This window comes from Lactuca sativa, chromosome 5 (assembly GCF_002870075.4).
Source record: "Lactuca sativa cultivar Salinas chromosome 5, Lsat_Salinas_v11, whole genome shotgun sequence".
Lineage (NCBI taxonomy): Eukaryota > Viridiplantae > Streptophyta > Magnoliopsida > Asterales > Asteraceae > Lactuca > Lactuca sativa.
In genome coordinates, this window is record NC_056627.2 from 187,742,673 (window position 1) to 187,763,851 (window position 21,179).

Below are 21,179 nucleotides of genomic sequence, written 5' to 3' on the forward strand. Positions count from 1 at the left end.
GCTCCATTATTCAACGATAATTTTCGAGCCTATTACCACCCTTTATTAGTCCCATATTAGTGTGTCGGTTAACTACACACGCTCCACTAACGACGATTAAAGTGTAATGTGCAATTTCATTGATTAGCATTAAATTTAGATTTTTCCTAAAGTAACTAAGAGTGAGATTTAAAATAGTTTAGTTACTTTATATCATTATATACTTTTAATGAGATTATGTCCTATCAAACCAGTTCGGCTAACAACCTTCCACCAATCAAGGGAGCAGTGGATACGCAATGACCGTCATTTTATAGGCCGCTTCCTTAAACTCCCTTTATAGATCGGCTTTATGAATGAGGCGTACTAGCAGTTTGACTGACTTTTCTTATACGTATAATATATATTAAACATTTAATAATATATATAGTATAAGGTGAATTTTAAAACATTTATTAAAACTCCAAGGGTTTAACCTTTTAACAAATTAAACTTTTAATTTAATTAAATTTAAACTTTTTTATGGATTTATTAATTGTCATTTAATTAATTACTTAATTAAATTAATAATAAGATCCATAAGGATGTATTTTAAACTTTTCAAAATACCAATCATTATTTGACATCAATTATTTTAATTCAATTAATATATTGGTTTATTTATATACTTAAAATAATCATATTAATCAACAAAAACAAATGTAACATCCCAAAAATACGACCCAAAAATTTCGTTTTTAAAACATGTACTTAGCAAAACATTTAGAAATAAATCATTCAACAACCATTTTATTTCACAAAAGATGTTGCATGTCAGAAAACATTGTCATAATCATAAAAGTGTCAGAGTACAATCTCCCAGGTAGATGTCATAATGCGGAATGCAAGCAGGCGTGTGTGTGATGTACCGCTACCGCGCCAGCTCCTTCCCCTTCGACGAAGAGGTACCTAAAACCAAAACTGAAAACTGTAAGCATGAAGCTTAGTGAGTTCCCCCATAATACCTCATACCATGCAAGCATACAACATACAACTAGGAGATACGGGCCTTGCCCACACTCATGAAGATACGGGCCTTGCCCACACTCCGCTAGCCGGGAGATACGAGCCTCACCCACACTCCACCATCTAGGAGGTACGGGCCTCGCCCACACTCCACTATCTGGGAGGTACGGGCCTCACCCACACTCCACTCTCAGAGAGATACAGGCCTTGCCCACACTCAACCGCTAACCCATAATATACAAGTATCACACAGACAACAAGTATAGACAACTCTATCATACTAGCATATATCATAATCAACTCAACCATGAGATACGGGCTCGGCCCACACTCTAATACTAACATCTCGTCTATACGAGCCGGCCTTGGTGCCTTAGACCCGTTCCTACTGGAAAAAAACTCACCTCAAAGTAACTGTGGGTCCGCGTGGGAACTGACTGTCTGCTGCTACTATCGCTCCGGAAATCCTCCGGCTATAATTTCCACAAAACCCTTAGTCAAATACTGCTAACCGACTTTAGGGTAAATTGACCATTTACCCTTAAAAATCAAGAGTCAAGTCACATTCAATTACCAGTTGACCAGACTCGCCGAGTTGGCTTGCCAACTCACCGAGTCCCTTTCTCTATACCCAAGTCCAATAGTCCTTCATCCTACTCGCCGAGTTGTATGAACAACTCGCCGAGTTCGCCTTCATCCGAAGAACACTCTAAGCTGTGACTCGCCGAGTTGTATGAACAACTCGCCGAGTTGTTCTTGAGACAAGAAGATTGCCATGAACTCGCCGAGTCATGGCATTGACTCGCCGAGTGGCTTCATGAGTGAGTCTGGCTTCCAACCCACTGAGTCACACCCTATGACTCACTACTCCAACCCGCAACATAAAAAGGGGGAAAACTCGGGGACTCGCGACTCCACTCGCCGAGTCAGATGAACGACTCGCCAAGTCTGCCTCATGCAAAAACTATACACGCGATTTCGCTTGAATCCAGCCCATGCCATTCATAGATCTGGGTTCCTAGGGCCTGGTTTACACGTAAAGTTTCCAAGTTTACATGTAGATAATCACCAATGAGGGTTTTAGGGCTCAAAGTGCACCAAAACGGGTAGATCTAGGACTTTCATGCAATATGACTCCATAAAGGCAGTAGATCCAAGCTCCAGGGACTAAATAGTGCCTAGATCTAAAGGCTAACAACTTAATACAACCCACAATGCACAAACAAGCTTGGGGAATGGCTCAAGAAGGGCTTTCATGAAGCTAATAGAGACTACAAGCTTGAAAACAGAGGGGAAACGAGCTATACCTCAAGGAAAACGTTGAGATGTCACAAAAATGCTTGGCCTCCTTCTCCTCTTCTTGATCTACTCTTCTTTCTCCTCAAAAACTTCAAGAACACACCCAAAACACTTCAATCTCACAAGGAAAAGGGAAAAACGATGTTGGGGGCTCTGAGGGTGAATGGGGGCGAGCTTGGGGCGGAAATGAGGGTTTAAATAGGGTGCAAACCCTTGAAATTTAGGGTTTCATCAAACAGCGGTGACTCGCCGAGTCTAGAATATGAACTCGCCGAGTCGCCAACTTAAACGTGCCCCCGGACCGCGTCCCTACTCGGCGAGTCGGACCTACAACTCGCCGAGTCCCAAGCTAAAATGAAAATTACTAAGATAAAGTTTACGTACCAGGAACCAGGTGCTACAACAAATAAATAAGTCATATATTTATCTCCTAACTTCTAGGTTTTTAATTTATCATCATGGATACACCAAAATCGGATTTGACATCTCAACACGTCGTGGAAGACGATCACCACATCGTATTGGGTCAAATTCCCAGGCCAACACGCCATGTAGGAAGAACACCACGACGTGTTTGATGAAGAGAATGACGATACCACTGACGGGTTATGAGTATAACAAGCAATCTTATGTGTGCATGCAATCTTAAATAATTTGATCTACATTTTCTCTAATTGAACATACAAATTGAACAACAAATAGAAAACCCTAGCATGCTCCTATAATATTCGAAATTCACAAATAGGGTTAGAGTAATCATACCTTGATCACTATATAGTAATAGCAATTCAAATCCTTGTGTTGTTAGAGCCTTGAGAGAAAACGTCACACATGTCACGCCTCTTATGGTTCACACCCAACACTAGCTATGGAAGATGATTGAAAAAGAGGAGAGAGACTAGAAATTTCGGCCAGGTCTTCCTAAGAAATAGTTGGCCAAAAATCATAGGGTTTATACCCTATTTATAGTGTAGTCAGGAAACCCCAGATAAGCCCAAATCCAAGGTTATCTTAAACCGGGTAATTATCTACTTTCCTGATTATCTATTAGGATTATTCTAGAACCCTTAGGCTCTAAGAAATCGTCCCACCGTATGGATGGTTCTAAATTGACTTTTGCTCAACTATTGAATTCATGTTTTTTTAAAAAAAATATAAAAATAAAAAAAGTCTGCATTTAAAAAAAATCGAAGATATTATTTTTATAAAAAAAATTGGAAATTTTGATTTATAATGTTAATATTTAGACATTCTTATTAATATTTCCAATAACGTAAAAAAAAAAAAAAGTAAACAGTAAATGCGATTGGTAAGATGACGATCATGCTCTTAATGAGTTAATTTTGATCTAACGCTCCACTTTTAGTTTTCGAAAACTATAAGTTCTCAACTAGAGGTGCAAACGAGCCGAGCCGAGCTTGGACAGGCTTGACTCGGGCTCATTTAATTTATATGAAGCTCGAGCTCGGGCTCGGCTCGATTCGAGCTTTCTTGTATTGAGCTTGGCTCGAGCTCGTAAAGTCTTATAAAAGCTCGGCTCTGGCTCGGGCTCGACTCGTTTTTTATCTGACGTGCCTAAATAAGCTTAAGCTCTGCTCGATCTCATTAAGAAGCTCGTTTACCAATACCCTAAATCCATAATTTCCCTAATATGTTTTTATTTTAATATATATAAATAATAATAAATTATATTATATAAAGGCTCGCTTAGGCTCGCGAGCCTAATCGAGCTTAATGACATAGGCTCGAGCTCGAGTTCGTTTAATAAATGGGCTTAATATTAAGCTCGAGCTGGCTCAGGCTCGTTTAAAATCGGTTTTGAGTCGAGCTTTTAACGATCCGATCTCAAGTAGCTCGCGAGTAGCTTGACTCATTTGCACCCCTATTCTCAACAGATTTCACACATATATATATATATATATATATATATATATATATATATATATATATATATATATATATATATATATATATATATATATATAACTTACACATTTAGTCATTTTTATTAGTATATGTTTATTTTTTTAAATATATGTAGGTAATTATCTACACATAACTAATTTAACAAATTGGTTTTGTTGATTTTAGTCAAAAAGATAAAATAAAATAATGAATGATCGGTTTGGACTAAGACCTCTCACCATCAGTTTTTATATATTTTGAATCGGTTACTTTTCTGGTTGACCCCGATTGTTTCTTAAACCAATCTTAGTGAACCACGTATGTTTCGATTCTAGACTCGCCATTGTTCACGAGATTATTCAGTCAAGAATTTTTATAAATCCTAAACCAAATATTTTTTATAAATCCTAAACCAAATAATTTTCACCAAACATATTAACATATTCAAAATCGATATCATGAGGACAATGTTAGAGATCAACTAGAAATTGTGAACCATTACCTGAAAAAGAGAGGATCAGAACCTATGAATCGGTATGGAAGCTCTGCTCGCTATGTGCTGTGAGAAAGAGAATAGATGCGATAGAGAAGGGGATGGCGGGAGAATCGGTGAACAAGATGTCAATTCGGAGAAGAGACTACTTGGATTAAGGAAGACCAACAATGAGGGTTTAGGAAATCGATTTTAGATATTTTAAACTTAGATTTATAAGACATGTATAATGTTCAATTGATAAAAATAAGGATTTAAGATGATTATCCAAATGTTAAAAATAAGAATTTTGGCAATCTTATATTCTAAGGGTTAAAAAAAAAAGGTAAATATTATATTTAAAATTGTCAGGAAAATATGATATTGATGACAAAACACTCCTTAATTTTTCCATTTATCTCAAATCATTTTATTAATTTAAAACTACTTAATCTTGTACAATCCTATTCGAGAGTTTATTAGTATGCATGCTCTTGTGGGGATTATATTTATTAACATATGCGAATACATAGATATTAGTGTTTAAAGCAATAGTCTTTGGCTCTTATGGAATTCAAGCCAAGACCTAAACCACAAATATGCTAAAAGGGCACATCAACAAAACCCTCAAAAGGTTGTGAAAAGGAAGAGCTTTTCGGTAACTTTTGAATAAAACGTTTAGAGGTCATCATTCAATACGTTTGGTTTGGCATCTAGACGATGGACGACCTCTGAACAAACCAAAAGCCTTGGAACCATCTCTGAACCATTAAGCAATCTTATATTTTCTTAACCAATAAGAGGTGGGAGCCATTCGGTGCACCATCTAAACAATTATGCGATTTATCAAACATCTCCGTGTTAAAGGTCTATCATGTGATGGCCAAAATTCAAAATAACTCATTTCCCTTAATTACTTATTAAAATGACTACCATACCCTTCCATTCATTTTATTTCACAAATTCCCTTTTCTATTGCACTTTTTTTATCAAATATAACAGCATACTTTGACTTGTATAAAAATTCCCAAAGGTGAACCCTAAGTGGCTCTTGATTACAACAGACTATTAAAAAAACTCTTTTCTTCAAACTAGCATCTTACTTTGGATTTTCCTTAAGATCACCATTGGCTCTTCAAAATCCATTTTTTAATTAAAATACATGACCTCACCCACTATATACCCCAACCTTATAATCTCGGAGCTTACAAATTACATGGTCACCTGATTTATTTTTTCTATCCTTGAAAATCGATGTAATCGGAATATAAACCCATTCAACTGAAATTTATATCTTTACTAACCCAATAAGCCCATCTTCAATTGCAATTAGATTTTGTGGATGAATACTCATACTCTCGAATTTCTCATGTGACTGAGTCTCCTCATGACCATTGCTCTTGACAATTGTTTCTTTACACAGGCAAACAATTTGAGTTCATGTTTGTCATACACATACCTATTATACATATATATGTCATACACATACATACATGCATACATACATGTCAATGATGTCATAGATACATGTCTGGATAACAGCATGTACTTGTTTTTGTGGTGGTGAAAACATCTGATGTTGTTGTGGTTACATATACGTGTTTTCGTTTGCATATTGATGGTGTTGCGATTATGTGCATATTGTTGCAGTTTTTTTAGCAGAATATGAACTGAACTGTAAAACCAAACAAGTATTTTCTAGTAATACTTGTAGTTTTTATAGCAGAATATGAAGCGAAAATCCACATCAAGCCAAGAAATCTAGTTACCAAGTAACATGAATAGGTTACAGTTTACCATAAAGCTTGTAAAATCAGTTCATCATAAGAAAAATCATAGTCTCTAATTGAAAAAAAAAAAAGTAACTTTCTTATCCCCAACTAAAAAACATTTCCAAACATGTAATTTCAAGCCAGACTAAATCTAGTTTCGGTTTTTCCCCCTTGAATTCAAAAAACTCGACACTTTCCAAATCAGGAGTCATGATTCTCCTTTTGTCATCTTCATGCAGTTCCCACTCTTCCGGTCCATAAAATTGCTACATCATATCAAACAAAAGCATAAGTTTTCAATTTTTTTAAGTTTGAAACTTCTGCCTCTGCCAATTTGAGGAATTTCAAATTATGAAATGTGATACATAAAAAGAATACCTGTTTGATGACCAACTCGAGAGACTCCACTTTCGGATAATAATTGAGAATTCGAATGAATTTATCAAAAGTGAATGCATCAATTGGTGTGGTTAGCTCTAAAGTCTTCAGATTAGGTAGAGAAGGATCACATGCAGCAGCATTAATGCACTATGATAATGAAAGCAAGAAAGGGTATGAAGTTATTATTCATGGTAACAAGTAACAAATAGGTTATAGGTATGTAGGTACTCAAATGAAGAATTGTGCATAAAGAGAATAAGCAAGTACCTGACTGAAGAAGTAAAAATCAATGTGCAATGATTCCACATGAGAAATTCCAGGAAAAAGCACAGATTTGGTGTTTGTGTTTTCCTCGAATTTAGGGTCAATCACAGCTTCCTTCAAGGAGTCTAGACATTCAAAGAAAAAATCAATAGCTATATAACCTGTTATATCCATATGCACTAGTTTTGGGCAGGAAACCTTAATGCCACCACAGAGGCCCAAATCTTCGTCCCCGTTATATATAGTTAGCTTCTTCAGCTTCGGACATGAAATAGAAAATAGATTAAGTTTGTTTATGATGCAGTAATCCAAACTCAAATCCTCAAGCAATAGGCAGCTTTCTAGAAAATGTTTTACCAAATCGTCGTCTTCCAGTAAGTCAACACAGGTCAAATCAAGAACCCTAAGGGCCGGAAACACTTTAATATCAGGCAACCTTAGACCACGTCCCGAGAAATACAACTCTAATTCCTCCAACGAATCGCAACTCACAAGACAATGGGGCATCTCAATATCTTCATTATACTGTTTAGGAAAAAACGTCAATGCAAGTTTCTTGACATTTCTTGTAACGGCGGCATGAATCCACCGCCATACCGTCGACATGCTGTAGGAATTTGAACAAGATAAACGAAAAGTATTCAAATCCACGGATTTGTTTACGAAAACCCAATACATAAACTCTTTGAATTCGTTTTCTTTCAATTTTCCTCCGTAATGTATGTCGATAGAGGGAACTGCAGTCCACAAATACCTCCATCGTCTGGACAAGATGCTGCTTCGAATTGTTTCTTCGGTGGATGAAAGACGTGAGAGAATCGAAAGAAGAATAGCATCGGGCATGCTACTGATAAAATCGATCCCATCTTCGCGTTTCAATGCCTTTTGTCGCTCGGATTTCTTCATGTAAAGCAAACAGATCTTCAATCGCACTTACTGTTTCAATTCATTTATCGTTCGCAGCTTCCCTATGAAGTAAAATGCGTAGTTTTTGGCATCAAAATCCCTCTCGCTCTGGTTTGCCCCAATTCGCACTGTTGGTCTTACAACTAGGGATGAGCATAGGCGGGTACCCGCCTCATTTGGCGAGAACCGGAACCGGAACCGCTCTAGGCAGTTCTTAAATATTTGGAACCAGTCCCGGAACCGGCGGTTCCAGTTCCGGGAGCAGGTAACCCGGTTACATTAATTTTGTTAACTTTTGTCAATAAAACCGCAATTTAGTTCGATTCAAATCAAGTCAATTCGGACCAAAGACGGACAAAACCGGACCAATATATATTCTAAATTGGTCTAAGTAACACACATATTATATGAGATAATATATATATATATATATATATATATATATATATATATATATATATATATATATATATATATATATATATATATATATTAACCGGTTCCGGCGGGTACCCAGCGGGTAGCGGTTCCGAAAAAACGAGAACCGGAACCGGAACCGCTTAAGGCAGTTCCATAACTTTAGGAACCGGAACCGGAACCACCTAAGGCAGTTCCGGTTCCAAAACCGGCAGTTCCAAGGCGGTTCCGGTTCCAAAAGCGGGTACCCGGTTCCGATGCTCATCCCTACTTACAACTAATTTTAAATCTCTTTCCATTTTCTTTTTACAATATGCATGTTACTCCATCAAATAATAACTTTTTTTTTTCTATTTCATATTATTAGGTGCGAGATCTTGTATTACATAGGTTTATTTTAAAAGAATTAAATGTGGAATTTTCATTTAATAAAATGAAAAATACAATAAAATGACAAGTGGAAAATAAAAAATTTAAAAATTTTAGAAAATATCATGTGTCCAAATGAATGAGAAGATGACATGTCGCAAAAAAAACTTTCATTTATTAGAGTAGATATTATAGTTTTATTAGTTTTGGCTACATTTCATTTTATGGTTATTTTTAATTAAATTTTTTGCACATGGTATTTTATGATTTTTTTCATTTTATCAAAATCTACATCCTCTAATAAAAAAAAAACCAAATTTTGCCAAGTGTCCCTATTCTACTTTGTCACTTTGTCACGTGTCATCTTATGCAAAATTCATATAATTCTGGTCGAATTAAATCCGATTAAATCATATAATAACCATAAATAAATCAGAATAATTCGATATCTATTAATGTAATCCCGAATTTTTCTGAAATTATTGAATGTTTCAGTTTCAAATTCCATGTTTTTTTGGAAACAGTATCAATTCCCGTTCTAAATCTTTGGTTACAAATCCTATATTTTTTTGAATTCTTTTAAAGATTTCAAAGAATCCCAAAAAATCAGCATTTTGAATTCAAATTCTAATACTAAATATTTTGACTCCATTTAATACGTCTTCAACTTTCATTCCCGTTATCGAATTTTATTGTGCTTCCTCATCTTCAACAATACAATTTCTGCAAAGAAGACAACATAACAAATCTGATTAGTTCATCTTCATAAACCAATATTTATAACATTTTTCTGAAAATACTTTAATACCAATGTAGTTTCTGTTTTCTAAAGACATCTCTTGTGAATTCATCATTCCTTTTTTCTGCAAAATTTCACTATAAGATATGCTTTATACAAAAAAAAAAAATACAAAATCGAAAGTATGTGTATATGTTGCTATTTCTGCTTTAAAATCAGTTTAAAAAAAAAGCAGTTCTTATCTACAACTCTTTTTTAGTACATTGCTATTTTTTATTTTTGGTCATTAGATATACATTTTTTTGATTGTTTATTATAAACTATTGCATCTTTGTTTAACCTATGGACCGTTTTATCTACAACTCCTTTTTAGTACATTACTATTTTTTATTTTTGGTCATTAAATATACATTTATTTGATTGTGTATTAGGGGTGAACATAATAACCGAAAAACCGAACCAAAACTAAATTAACCGATATAACCGAACCATTTTAAAAACCATTTGTTCGGTTTCTAATTTTTGTTAACCGATAACTAACGATTCGGTTATGGTTTTATAGGTTAACCGAACCACTAACTTTATATTTTAATATATAAAAATTATAGATTATATATAAAATATTATAGTCAAACTTATTTAAAACCCATTAAGTTTTCAAAATATAATTCATTAATCCTCACTTATCAAGAAACGAACGAGCAATCAAACCATCAAAGGCTGATCACGCAGACGCATACAACCTTCCAATCATGCATTGAGTTAGATTATTGATTAATGTTGTAATTCCTAATCGGTTAATTCTATAATTCGTAAACATTATTCACAATTAATTTAATCTTCACACTCATAATCCTAATCGAAGGCTTCTCACACCGTTAATCCTAATCGAAGATTATTTTGACTTTATAGTCCCGTTCGAAGGATTTTTTGACTTTATAATCAAAACTTCTAGGTAAGTTAAGTTTATGGTTCTTCTTGACTCTGTGATATATTAATGATGTATTTTTTTTCCTTTTTTATTTACTGTTTTTAACTTAATCACATTGAATATACATGAGTGATTGATTTTTTTTTTTATCTAGATAACACATAATATGAATGTTTGCCTATTTTATTTTATAGTTTTTGATTTAATCGCATTGAACATGTATGAATGTTTGGCTTTATTTTAATGTTAATATCAATTATCAATATATGAAATTATTAATGTTACTTTTGTATGATGTTTTACATTTTTATTGAATGTTTTTTATTTTGAATGTGACTATGTGTTATCTTACCTCGAGTATCGAAGGTACACATTTTATTCTATTGCTATAGTTAAGTTACAAACATTGGCGCCGATGACTTTTTGTATTCTCTTTTCAATGTTTATTCCAATATACTTTCACCATTTATATTATTTTGAACATTATGGTTTATCAATATTAACCATTAACCAAAATCGTTAACCGACAAAAACCATTAACCATAATCAATATTAACCATATCCAATGGCTACCAAAATGCATTAACCAATCATAATGGTTATGGTTCGGTTTTGACCAATAACCGAACCAAACCATTTACACCCCTATTGTGTATTATAAACTATTGCATCTTTGTTTAACCTATGGACCATTTTTTACACGATTATTGTTAAATTATTTATTACTTTGTAATTTCCTGCACACACAACACATACAAGGACAATTTCTGTAAATTTTTATGACGTTGTACTACAAGTTGAAATTTAGTGTTCATTGTTGCATTATTTTTTATTTTATCTACCCATTTTACACAGGGACCAATTCCGAAAACTGATTGCATTTGTTTACCTTTTTGCTAACATGCATTAAACCAACCAATTTATTTGTATCCCATTATATACCATGTTGCTACTATATGCAGAAAGGGTATTTTGGTCCATTTATTATACTTATATGTTTTAAAAACGTTATAACCCATAATGGCATCCAATTATAATATTGAACAGTGGAAATTTAGAAAAGGGGCATTTTTGTCCATTTATTATGAAACATTGTCATTTTGGTCTTTTTAACTTCATATAACTATTTAATTTCTTTAGCACTTTCATTTTGCACCTGAGTTACATTTCATGAATATTGTTATTTTTTAGAACTTCATTTGGATATGGAAGTTATGCTTTAATATTTAGTATGACATTTTATGCCTTTTTTAATTATCAAATATATCACTAATAATAGCTGGATAACGTCAATATATAACCTGGAACTTGTGAAGTGTAGTTTATTTATTTTACCTATAATATCAACATATATGCATAGCTTTACACAAAAAAGCAACATACTTAACAATTCTTTACCCATAATAGCAACATACTTATATCTCTGCACCAATAATTTTTTTTAAAAAAAAAGATAGCAATATGATATATATGAAACTTATAAACATCATATAATTTTCAGATTATATGTTGTTATCATCAGTAAAAATGTAATTAAGTTTCTATTATGAGTATAACATTTTGAAACGCACTCTATGGGTTATCTTTCAATTTTCATGTTTGATTTCATTATTATCTATAATTTTAATACATAATCATGAATGCCAGATGGACTTATATTACACTCATGAAAACCAATAACTTGCTAAGGATAAGCAAAGTATAAGAAGCTCAAATCCTGCATATTGTAGAAACGATACCGTGTCTGGAAGATCTTTTGTTGCTTCAAACTATTGTTCTATACGGACTTGATTTCGAAGCTGTAATAAGTCTGAATATATTAAGAACTCGGTCAGCTAGGAAATAATGAAGCTTGAATAGATATTTAATTCCGTAATACAACTAATTTGAAGTATAAAGTTACACACACTTCATATTTTCACTAATGTATTTAAAAAAAAAATCATGATTTTTGTATATGTCCTTTTTAAATAAAAGGGTACTATGGGTTTTACATATTCAAGCAATTAACTTTGCAGCTTCTACAAAAACGAAAAATATTGGTTTTACCTTTATTCATCTTCTCCCCAAATTCACCGTTTGATTGAAGCCACCATAACAAGCATCTTTCAACATCAGACCAGAAGGCCGCCATTACTTCTTCCAAAGCTTTTCACTGGGTGTTAACCTTCATCCAAGGGGGTGTTTGGCTTAGCTTTTAAAAGCCCAAAAGTTCTTTTTAGAAAAGTTACAAAAAGTCAGGATTTCTTGACTTTTCCAAAAAGTTCATTTTTCTTATAAATTCAAAGTTTTAAATTTTTAGAATTTCATATTATTTTTTTTAAATAAACTCATGCAATACATGGGTTTTACACCTAGTTAAAAAATAAAAAAAAAAAAAAAAAAAAAAAAAAAAAAAAAAACCACACTAGGGATGAGAGTGGGTCCAAACCCAGACCCAGAGAACCCAGGAACCGGTTAACGAGATTTTGTAGGATCGAAAACCGAACCGGTATATAAGTAACGGTTCCGGTTCGGTTTCGGGTAAAGGAAGTCTAGAACCGGAAAATCCGGAAACATCAAAGTGGGTCGGATGGAACCGGATAAAGTGGGTCTAAAACCGGAAAACCCAGAAAAACCGGAATTTTTTGGTACTTACTTAGTGGTTAAACTTTGATATCCCAACTTTGGGGGACTGTAAGTCATTGAATATTAAACCAAACCAAAAATGACAAACTTATAGTCTAAAATCATGTACATACTCTAAACTACACGTTGCAAAAAATCTCATGATAATTCGACTTCAAACAAATTAGATATGCATGTTTTAAAATTTCACAAAATACAAAAATAAAGTTGAAAAATAGAAAATTCACAGCTTTGATATCCAGATTTTGGGAGACTATAAATCAATGAATATGAAACCAAAAATGACAAAATTAAAGTCTAAAATCATGTGCAGACTCTATACTATACTTTGGAAAAAACACATGCTATTCCGACTTCAAGCGAATTAAATATGCATGTTTTAAAACTATCACATAATACAAAAAAATCTGAAAAACATAAAATTTCCAGCTTTGATATCTCGACTTTGAGACACTGTAAGTCAATGAGTATAAACCCAAAAATGACAAAATTATAGGATAAAATCATGTAAAAACTATAAGCTACACTCTGAAAAAAACCTCATGCCAATTTGACTTCAAATGAATGAGATATGCATGTTTTAAACTTTTCAAAGAAATTGGTTCCGGCCCCTAAAACCGATTCCGGTTCCTAACACGATTCCGGTTCTTAAACCCGGTTTACCCGAACTCGAAGGACCCGAAACCCGGATTACTCGGAACCCAGATAGAGCCATTCTTTAAACTCGGGACCCGGACCGGTTTTACATGTTCTGATTCTAACGGTTTCGGTTCCGGTCCGGTTTTACGGTTCTAAATCTCATCCCTACACCACACCTTACCCCAACCCCATACATTCATCTCCCCATCCTCTCTATCATCGAATCCTCACTCAAGCATAACCCCGTTCATGACTATATGTTCATCAGATCTCATCTATCCTATACTGAGGACTTCACCTTCAATTTCTTTCATGTGAAAGTTTTATGGCAGTTGATGGCTGAGCAGGTGAGAGCTTCAAGGGTACCTTCTTCCCAAGCAGGCATGAGCTCATCACACAAATTTGTTGCAATCCTTTCGATGGAAACAACATGGTTCTTGAGGCATGATTTGCACCTTATCATCATCATGTTGTTGCTTGTGGTGGTGTAGGGTATTGCTACAGTCTCCTCCATCGATGAAGATAAGGGTGGCGGTGCAAATTCGTGATGAAGATGGGAAAATGTTGTTGGATCTATATGTTTAAGAATCATTATTAAGTGATATTAAGTGGTGCAAATCCAGAGATGTACGTTGGGCGTACAGTAGTGTACGCGGGGGGTACCTAAGGACTTTTGAAAACCCTAATTTCTGAGGTTGGCCACTATATAATAATCCTTATGGACATGAAACCCTCATTTATTTAGCCTCCTTGTCCTCCTAGCCCTATGCTCGAAGCCGTAATTCCATGGTTGAGAGTTCTTGAGCTTAGAAGGTCTTTTGGGTGCATTTTTGGTGTTCTAAAGGAATAAGATCATCTTGAAGCATCATTGGAAGAGTGGGAGCTTATAGATTCTGGTTATCATCATCTTTTGGACTTCATTTGAGGTATAAAGCTTTGAACTTGTTGTGTTATAAATTAGATCTCCTTTGTTTGAGTTTTGGACACTTTTTGGTCCTATAGATGATATTTTGTGGATTATTATCATTTCTGAAGCTTAGAGTTGCTACTCTTAGTGTTCTTTTGGTCCTAGAGTTATAAAGTTGTAATCTTTGAAGCTTAGAACCATCCATGCATGAGTTATGGCCATTATTATGAAAGTAGAATGTTATAAATTGATGTTGGGATCTTTTGGGGCATGTAAAGTCATTAAGTCAGTGACTTTATGGTTCTAGATACTCTTTGGGACTCATATTTGTGTTTTGGACCGTTAGACTTAAGCATTAAGAGCTTAATGAAAGAAATGGCTTAATAAGGGAGTATGTTGGGCGTATAAGCTCCCACTCTTCCAGCGTACATGCTATGCAGAGAGTACGCTTAGTGTACTCAGTCAGTTTGGCCTTTGCACCTTTTTTAGGCCTCGGTTGGGCCACTCCTTTGGACCTTATTGCTTTGGGCTTTTGGGCCATCTGAAATCAAGTTGTTGGGCTAAGGAAAATTTAGTGGGCTTTAGGGTAAGGTCCATATAGGGTTGGGCCCAATTTGGAAAATTAGGCCATAAGTGGGCCTTAGTCGATCAATTGGTTTTGGGCCTTTTGGGTTATGGATTTGGCCTTAGTTTTTGTTCAAGCTAGGCCAGGGGTAAAATGGTCATTTTACCCCAAATATGGATTATTGGCTATAGATTGGAACCCAAGTGTTAATTGAGTGTTATTTTGTATTGATAGCGCAGGGAGTCATCAGGGCAGCAGCTAGGGATTTCTTTCAATGAGCTCATCATTCGAGGTGAGTTTCCTCATTGGGTTTAGCGAGTCCAAGGAACCAATGTCGGTCCTTATTGATTATGCTAGGATGCTAGGAGTCTGTGTAACCCATGTATGTGGTATGTGTTGCTATGTATACCAGGCGGGGATCAATTTCAATCGAGGCCTGAGAACTGGAACATATGCTAGTGTTTATGATCATTATATGTGTTAGCATGATTATGTGATACAGATTGTATGTGTATAGCGGGTGAGGCACAGTGACAAACGAGGCCTGAGAATAACAAATCTATAAACCGAGTGGGGTTCGATGTCGGGCGGGGGCCCAATATGTGATTTATTATGTATGAGATGGGGAAGTATGGGGAACTCACTAAGCTTTGTGCATATAGTTTTTAGTTTATGTTTCAGGTACTTCCATTGGCAAGGGGAAGAGCTTAGGGTGACTACATTGCACACACTACATAGATTTCGTACTTGATATTTCACTCTGATTTTATGATATTTAATACACCTGTTTTATTTGGGATGTATGGATAATGATTGGAATACTATTTTACTTAAATTAAAAATGAAAGTTTTGGATCATGTTTTTGGGATGTTATAAGTTAGTATTAGAGCCTTGGTTTGAGGGATTTGGACATACTCTCAGGTGTGTCTAAACTCAAACTGAGGATTCGGTAAAGTTTTTCAAAAGAAATATATTTTAAGAAAATGGTTTTTCTAAACTAAGAAAGGGTGTGGTGCATGCAATCACCTAAGCTCAAGTAAGTTTTCCCAAATTACCCATACATATTATTTGATATGCTTTGATCTGTGAATTTATGAACCATATGCTAGTTAGATGTAAGGATCTGCTCATTTTTTGCATAATAGAATGCTAGGAGAGATGTCTTTGTATGTATGTTGTATGAGCCTGTAAACTTGAATGCTAGTACTGATCAATCAGTGATAGGATGGCCTGATTAGGTTATGCTTGGTTCCGATACCTAATGCTCGAATGTTGCTTGTTTTGTGCTTTTAGGAGTTCTAACTAGCTTCAGCTAACTAGTAAATGAATATGCTAAGTTATATATTATGGGAACTAAATAATTTTAGAAGGTTAGGTTTTAACTCTATTACGCAGCTCTTGTTTAAGTCCAACCGTTATAGTGTGAGACGTCTCATTCGAAGTATTATCTAGTTTTACTGATACATAATGGTATTCATAAGCTAGCTAGAGGAAGTTAGCGGGAGTCTCTTCTACAGCTGATGGCAGAGAGTGGTATGGAGTTTGCCCTAGGAAAACCTAGGATGAGATCTAGTGTTGGGAGCCTTATCTGTGAAGGGAGGTTATATGGATTTAGAGTAACCTGGTTGAGTCAAAGCAATTCTTGAGGAAAGTACGAGTAGATGTGGAAGGTAGTATGGGCCCGTACTACTGGAAGCAGAGGATTTGTACTCGATTCAAGGAGAGTTGCGATAAAATCATGGGAGCTTGTAGCATTGTTATTCCTCTAATATATATTTCGATGTGTGTGTTCTGATGGTTTATATGGTCTATTTTCAGTATGGTGGTATTGCAGAGTAGACCTATTGGTAGTTCTAGTGCCGGGGAGGGTTCAGGCTCAGTATCTGGAGCTGGGCAGCTTGATGAGCAGACTAGGGAGTTTCGTTCATCAGAAATTACTCATTGCATTCTCGATCAGAATCCTATAATCTTCGGCTCAGTCGAGGAGGGTATCTTAGAGGTTTTGGATGAGTGATTGAGCTTGTTTCGTTCTGAGATGATGGATCTAGCAGGAGCCCAATCTTTGATATTCAGGGAGTTTCGGGCTTGTGGAGCTCCGGATTATCATGGGGTAAAGGACCCCATTGCGAGTGGATGTTGGTTAGAAGATGCAGCTAACACGTTCAACACCAGTTATTGTCCCGAGGGGGACAAGGTCAGATTAGCTTCCTTCCTTTTGAAGGATAGGGCACGAGACTAGTAGGAGGAGGTAGGGCATGCTATGGGTGAGGTGATGACATGGGATGATTTCTCGACTCAGTTTCGAGCTGAGTTTGCACCAATGATCGAGGTGCAGCAGTTGGCACAAGAGTTCCAGGATCTCTGTTAGACTACAGAGATGGTGGTTGGGATCACCGTGATGTTTAGGGAGAGTGCACTTCTAGTTCCGTAGTATGTGGAAGACGAGAAGATGAAGAAGGCCCGATATCATGAGATGCTGAGGAGCGACATTCAGCAGTTTGTGAGTCGATCCAGCTGCAAGATGTTGGAGGATATGATAGCTCGACCCAGGGAGAGGGAGATTGACCTAGAGATGGAGAGGAAGAGGAAGCCATATGAGGTTCAGACATCAGGGGGTTCGGGCAAGACTCCCAAGGTATCAGATTCTAGATCGAGGGGCCATCAGGGTCGTTGCCGTTATGGCAAGTGCGGAAGGACGCACGAGGGATTGTGCAAGAGTTGTGGTGGTTCTGGCTGCTTCAAGTGTGGTCGGACAGGTCATTATAGCAGGGATTGTACTGCTACCACCACCTAGGGACCAAACCTGATTTGTTTTCATTGAAATCAGAGGGGCCACAAGAAGGCCCAATGTCCAAGTTTGGCTGCAACAGGACTAGTGTCAGCACCCGCTCCTATGACTCTTTGGATTACTGATGACCGCCAGGGTTGGGCAGATACGCCTGCATCGAAGAGCATGGCTTTCCAGCTGACAGCAGAGGAGGTGCGTCCAACTCATGATGTTGTGATGGGTATGTATCTTCTCCTTATCTCTTTATTTATATTGCATTGCTTGCTTATGGTTATGTGTTTTATTTTAAGATCGTTCCTTGTGTACGGTATCTCTACTTTGGTATTATTTGATTCAGGGGCTACCCGATCCTTTGTATCGCTTGGGCTTCATAAGAGATTTGCTAGAGCTTCGAGGGAGTTGCTTGTACTCTTGATGTTGAGATTGATGATGATAGGACGGTTCGGGTTGCAAGGGTTCATCGGGGTTGTACTCTTCAGTTATTCAGTAAGCAGTATCTGGTTGATTTGGTTCACATTCCTCTGCGTGGGAACAAGGTTATCGTGAGCATGGATTGGTTGAGCCCTAATGGGGCAGTGATCGACTGCGAGCAACATTTAGTTTGGGTTCTGACCCCAAGTGGGGAAGAATTGTTGATTCATGGTGAGAGACCGCAACCTAGGTCGATTTTGTTTACTGCAACGAGGGCCAGACGCTAATCTTCATCAGGGTTGCTCGGGTTTTTTCGCCTATGTCATGGATACCCAGGTTAAGGGTAAGGTGACCGTGGATAATGTGCCAATTGTGCGAGAGTACCCAGATGTAATCCCAGAGGATTTGCCTGGGGTACCTCCGGAGATGCAGGTGGACTTCAGGATTGATCTGGTTCCAGGTGCGGCTCCGATAGCCAAAGCACCATATTGGTTGGCTCCTTCTAAGATGCAGGAGTTGTTAGAAAAAGGATTTATTAGACCGAGCAGTTTGCCTTGGGGAGCACCGATTCTTTTTGTGAAGAAGGACGAGTCTCATCGTATGTGTATCGACTACCAGGAGTTGAATAAGGTAACGGTGAAGAACCGTTATCCCCTCCCAAGGATTGATGATCTTTTCGACCAGCTTCAGGATTTGCGATCGGGTTACCATCAGATGTGGGTCAGGGATGAGAATGTGCAGAAGACAACTTTCCAGACTCGATATGGTCATAATGAGTTCGTGGTGATTCCTTTTGGGCTCACCAATGCTCCAGCCGCGTTCATGGATCTCATGAACCATGTGTGCAGACCAATGTTGGACCGGTCTATGATAATATTTATTGATGATATCTTAGTTTATTCCAAGACTCAGTAGCAGCATGAGGAGTACTTGAGGGAGGTGCTGGAGACATTGAGGAGTGAGAGACTTTTCACAAAGTTCTCCAAGTTCAAGTTTTGGTTGCGCGAGGTACAGTTTATGGGGCACCTTGTCAACCAGAAGGGTATTCTGGTCTATCCGGCCAAGGTCGAGGTCGTGATACAGTGGGAGTTTCTGAGCTCTTCATCTAAGATTCAAAGTTTTCTTGGTCTGGCCAGTTATTATTGGAGATTCATCCAGAATTTCTCCAAGATCGTTGTTCTCTTGACCCGAATGACCAAGAAGTCGGTGACATTTCATTGGGGGCCTGAGCAGCAGGCAACTTTTGAGACTCTTAGATAGTGGTTGTGTGAGGCACCGATTCTGACCCTCTCTGAGGGTGTCGATGACTTTGTGGTTTATTGTGATGCTTTGATCTCCGGTCCCGGGGCAGTATTGATGCAACGGGGTCGTGTGATTGCTTACACTTCGAGACAGTTGAAGCCTCATAGGCGAATTATCTGACGCATGATTTGGAGCTGGGGGTTGTGGTTTTCGCCTTCAATATTTGGTGGCATTAACTCTATGGGGTTCGTTGTACCATTTACATGGATCACAAAAGCTCGAGGTATCTGATGGATCAGCCGAATCTGAACATGAGGCGGTGTCAGTGGTTGGATGTGATGAAGGATTATGATTGTGAGATCCGTTATCACCCGGGGAAGGCCAATGTGGTGGTCAGTGCTCTCAGCTGCAAGGCGGTCGCAGCTCCGATCAGAGATATATGTTTGAGGATGATCGTGATTACTCTATTGTTGGAGTAGATTCGTGAGGCTCAGGCTAAGGCTATGAAGGAAGAGCACCGGAAGAGTGAGCATATTGTGGGTCAGGTAACTCCCTTCGATTATGTAACACCCATAAAAATCAAGACAATTTAAAACTTTTTCAAACATCCAAGAGCCATTAGTTATTACAAAATGTTTTCAAAATAGTTTAATATCAGAGTATCTCAGAAACCATAAGTCCCAAATACGAGGATGTGTACGGTCACGCCTTCGCCTTGCCGAGATATTTGAAACACTTGAAACAATAAACTAAAACCGTAAGCACAAAGTTTAGTAAGTTCCTCCAAAATACCCATACACACAACAATACACATATAATCACAAACAGTATACTATGGGTCCATTCAACCATCGGGTTAGAATACCCCAAGCCCTCAACCATCCGGTTGGAATGCCAACATACTATGGGTCCAATCATCCTCATGATGGAATACCCTAGGCCCACAACCAACAGGTTGGAATGCCCACATACTATGAGTCCAATCATCCTCGGGATGGAATACTCACGGCCCACAACCAACAGGTTGGAATGCCCAAGTCTATTGGCTTTTGTACAAAGCAGATAAGCCTCAACCTCCACCCAACATGTGTGCATATAAAAAATAATCACATAACAGTCTATAGACAGACAAACCGATCCAACAGGTCATAACAACATAGCACATCCTATCTACTAGGTGTAACGACCCAATTTTCAAGGCCAAAAATTTCATTTTTGAATTAACGCATTTAATAAACATTTTACCAAAACATTGTCAATAAAACATTCCATTACAAAATCATAATGTTGTATTTCAAACCATAAAATCATAAATATTGAAAATCAAAGTACAGTCCCAAAAACTTCTTGCGGAAACATGCATGTGTGTGTGCGTGATGCGCTGCTACACCGCCGACTCCTTCCCCTTCGATGAAGAGGTACTTGAAACCAAAACCAAAACTATAAGCACAAAGCTTAGTGATTTCCCCCATCATACCACATACCATACAATATCTTCGGTATCTTTCAACCGGTAACCTTCATCGATATTTTTCAACCGGTAACCTTCATCGGTATCT

The 21,179-nt window shown here is 36.9% G+C and overlaps 1 protein-coding gene across 2 annotated transcripts; it reads right to left on the reverse strand.

The window, feature by feature from the left end:
* Positions 1–6,425: 6,425 nt before the first annotated feature.
* LOC111897255 (F-box/LRR-repeat protein At3g26922) lies at positions 6,426–8,139 on the reverse strand. 2 transcript variants are annotated; one of them, XM_023893217.3, is made up of 4 exons: positions 7,435–8,139; positions 7,081–7,335; positions 6,811–6,960; positions 6,426–6,698 (listed from the first exon to the last, which is right to left on the reverse strand). In XM_023893217.3, the coding sequence occupies exons 1-4, from the start codon at positions 7,981–7,983 to the stop codon at positions 6,531–6,533; spliced, it is 1,122 nt and encodes a 373-aa protein (XP_023748985.1). In that variant the 5' UTR covers positions 7,984–8,139; the 3' UTR covers positions 6,426–6,530. The 2 variants fall into 2 exon arrangements, with proteins under 2 accessions (XP_023748985.1, XP_023748983.1); XM_023893215.3 differs by having other exon boundaries at positions 7,081–8,138.
* Between the last annotated feature and the right edge of the window lie 13,040 nt (positions 8,140–21,179).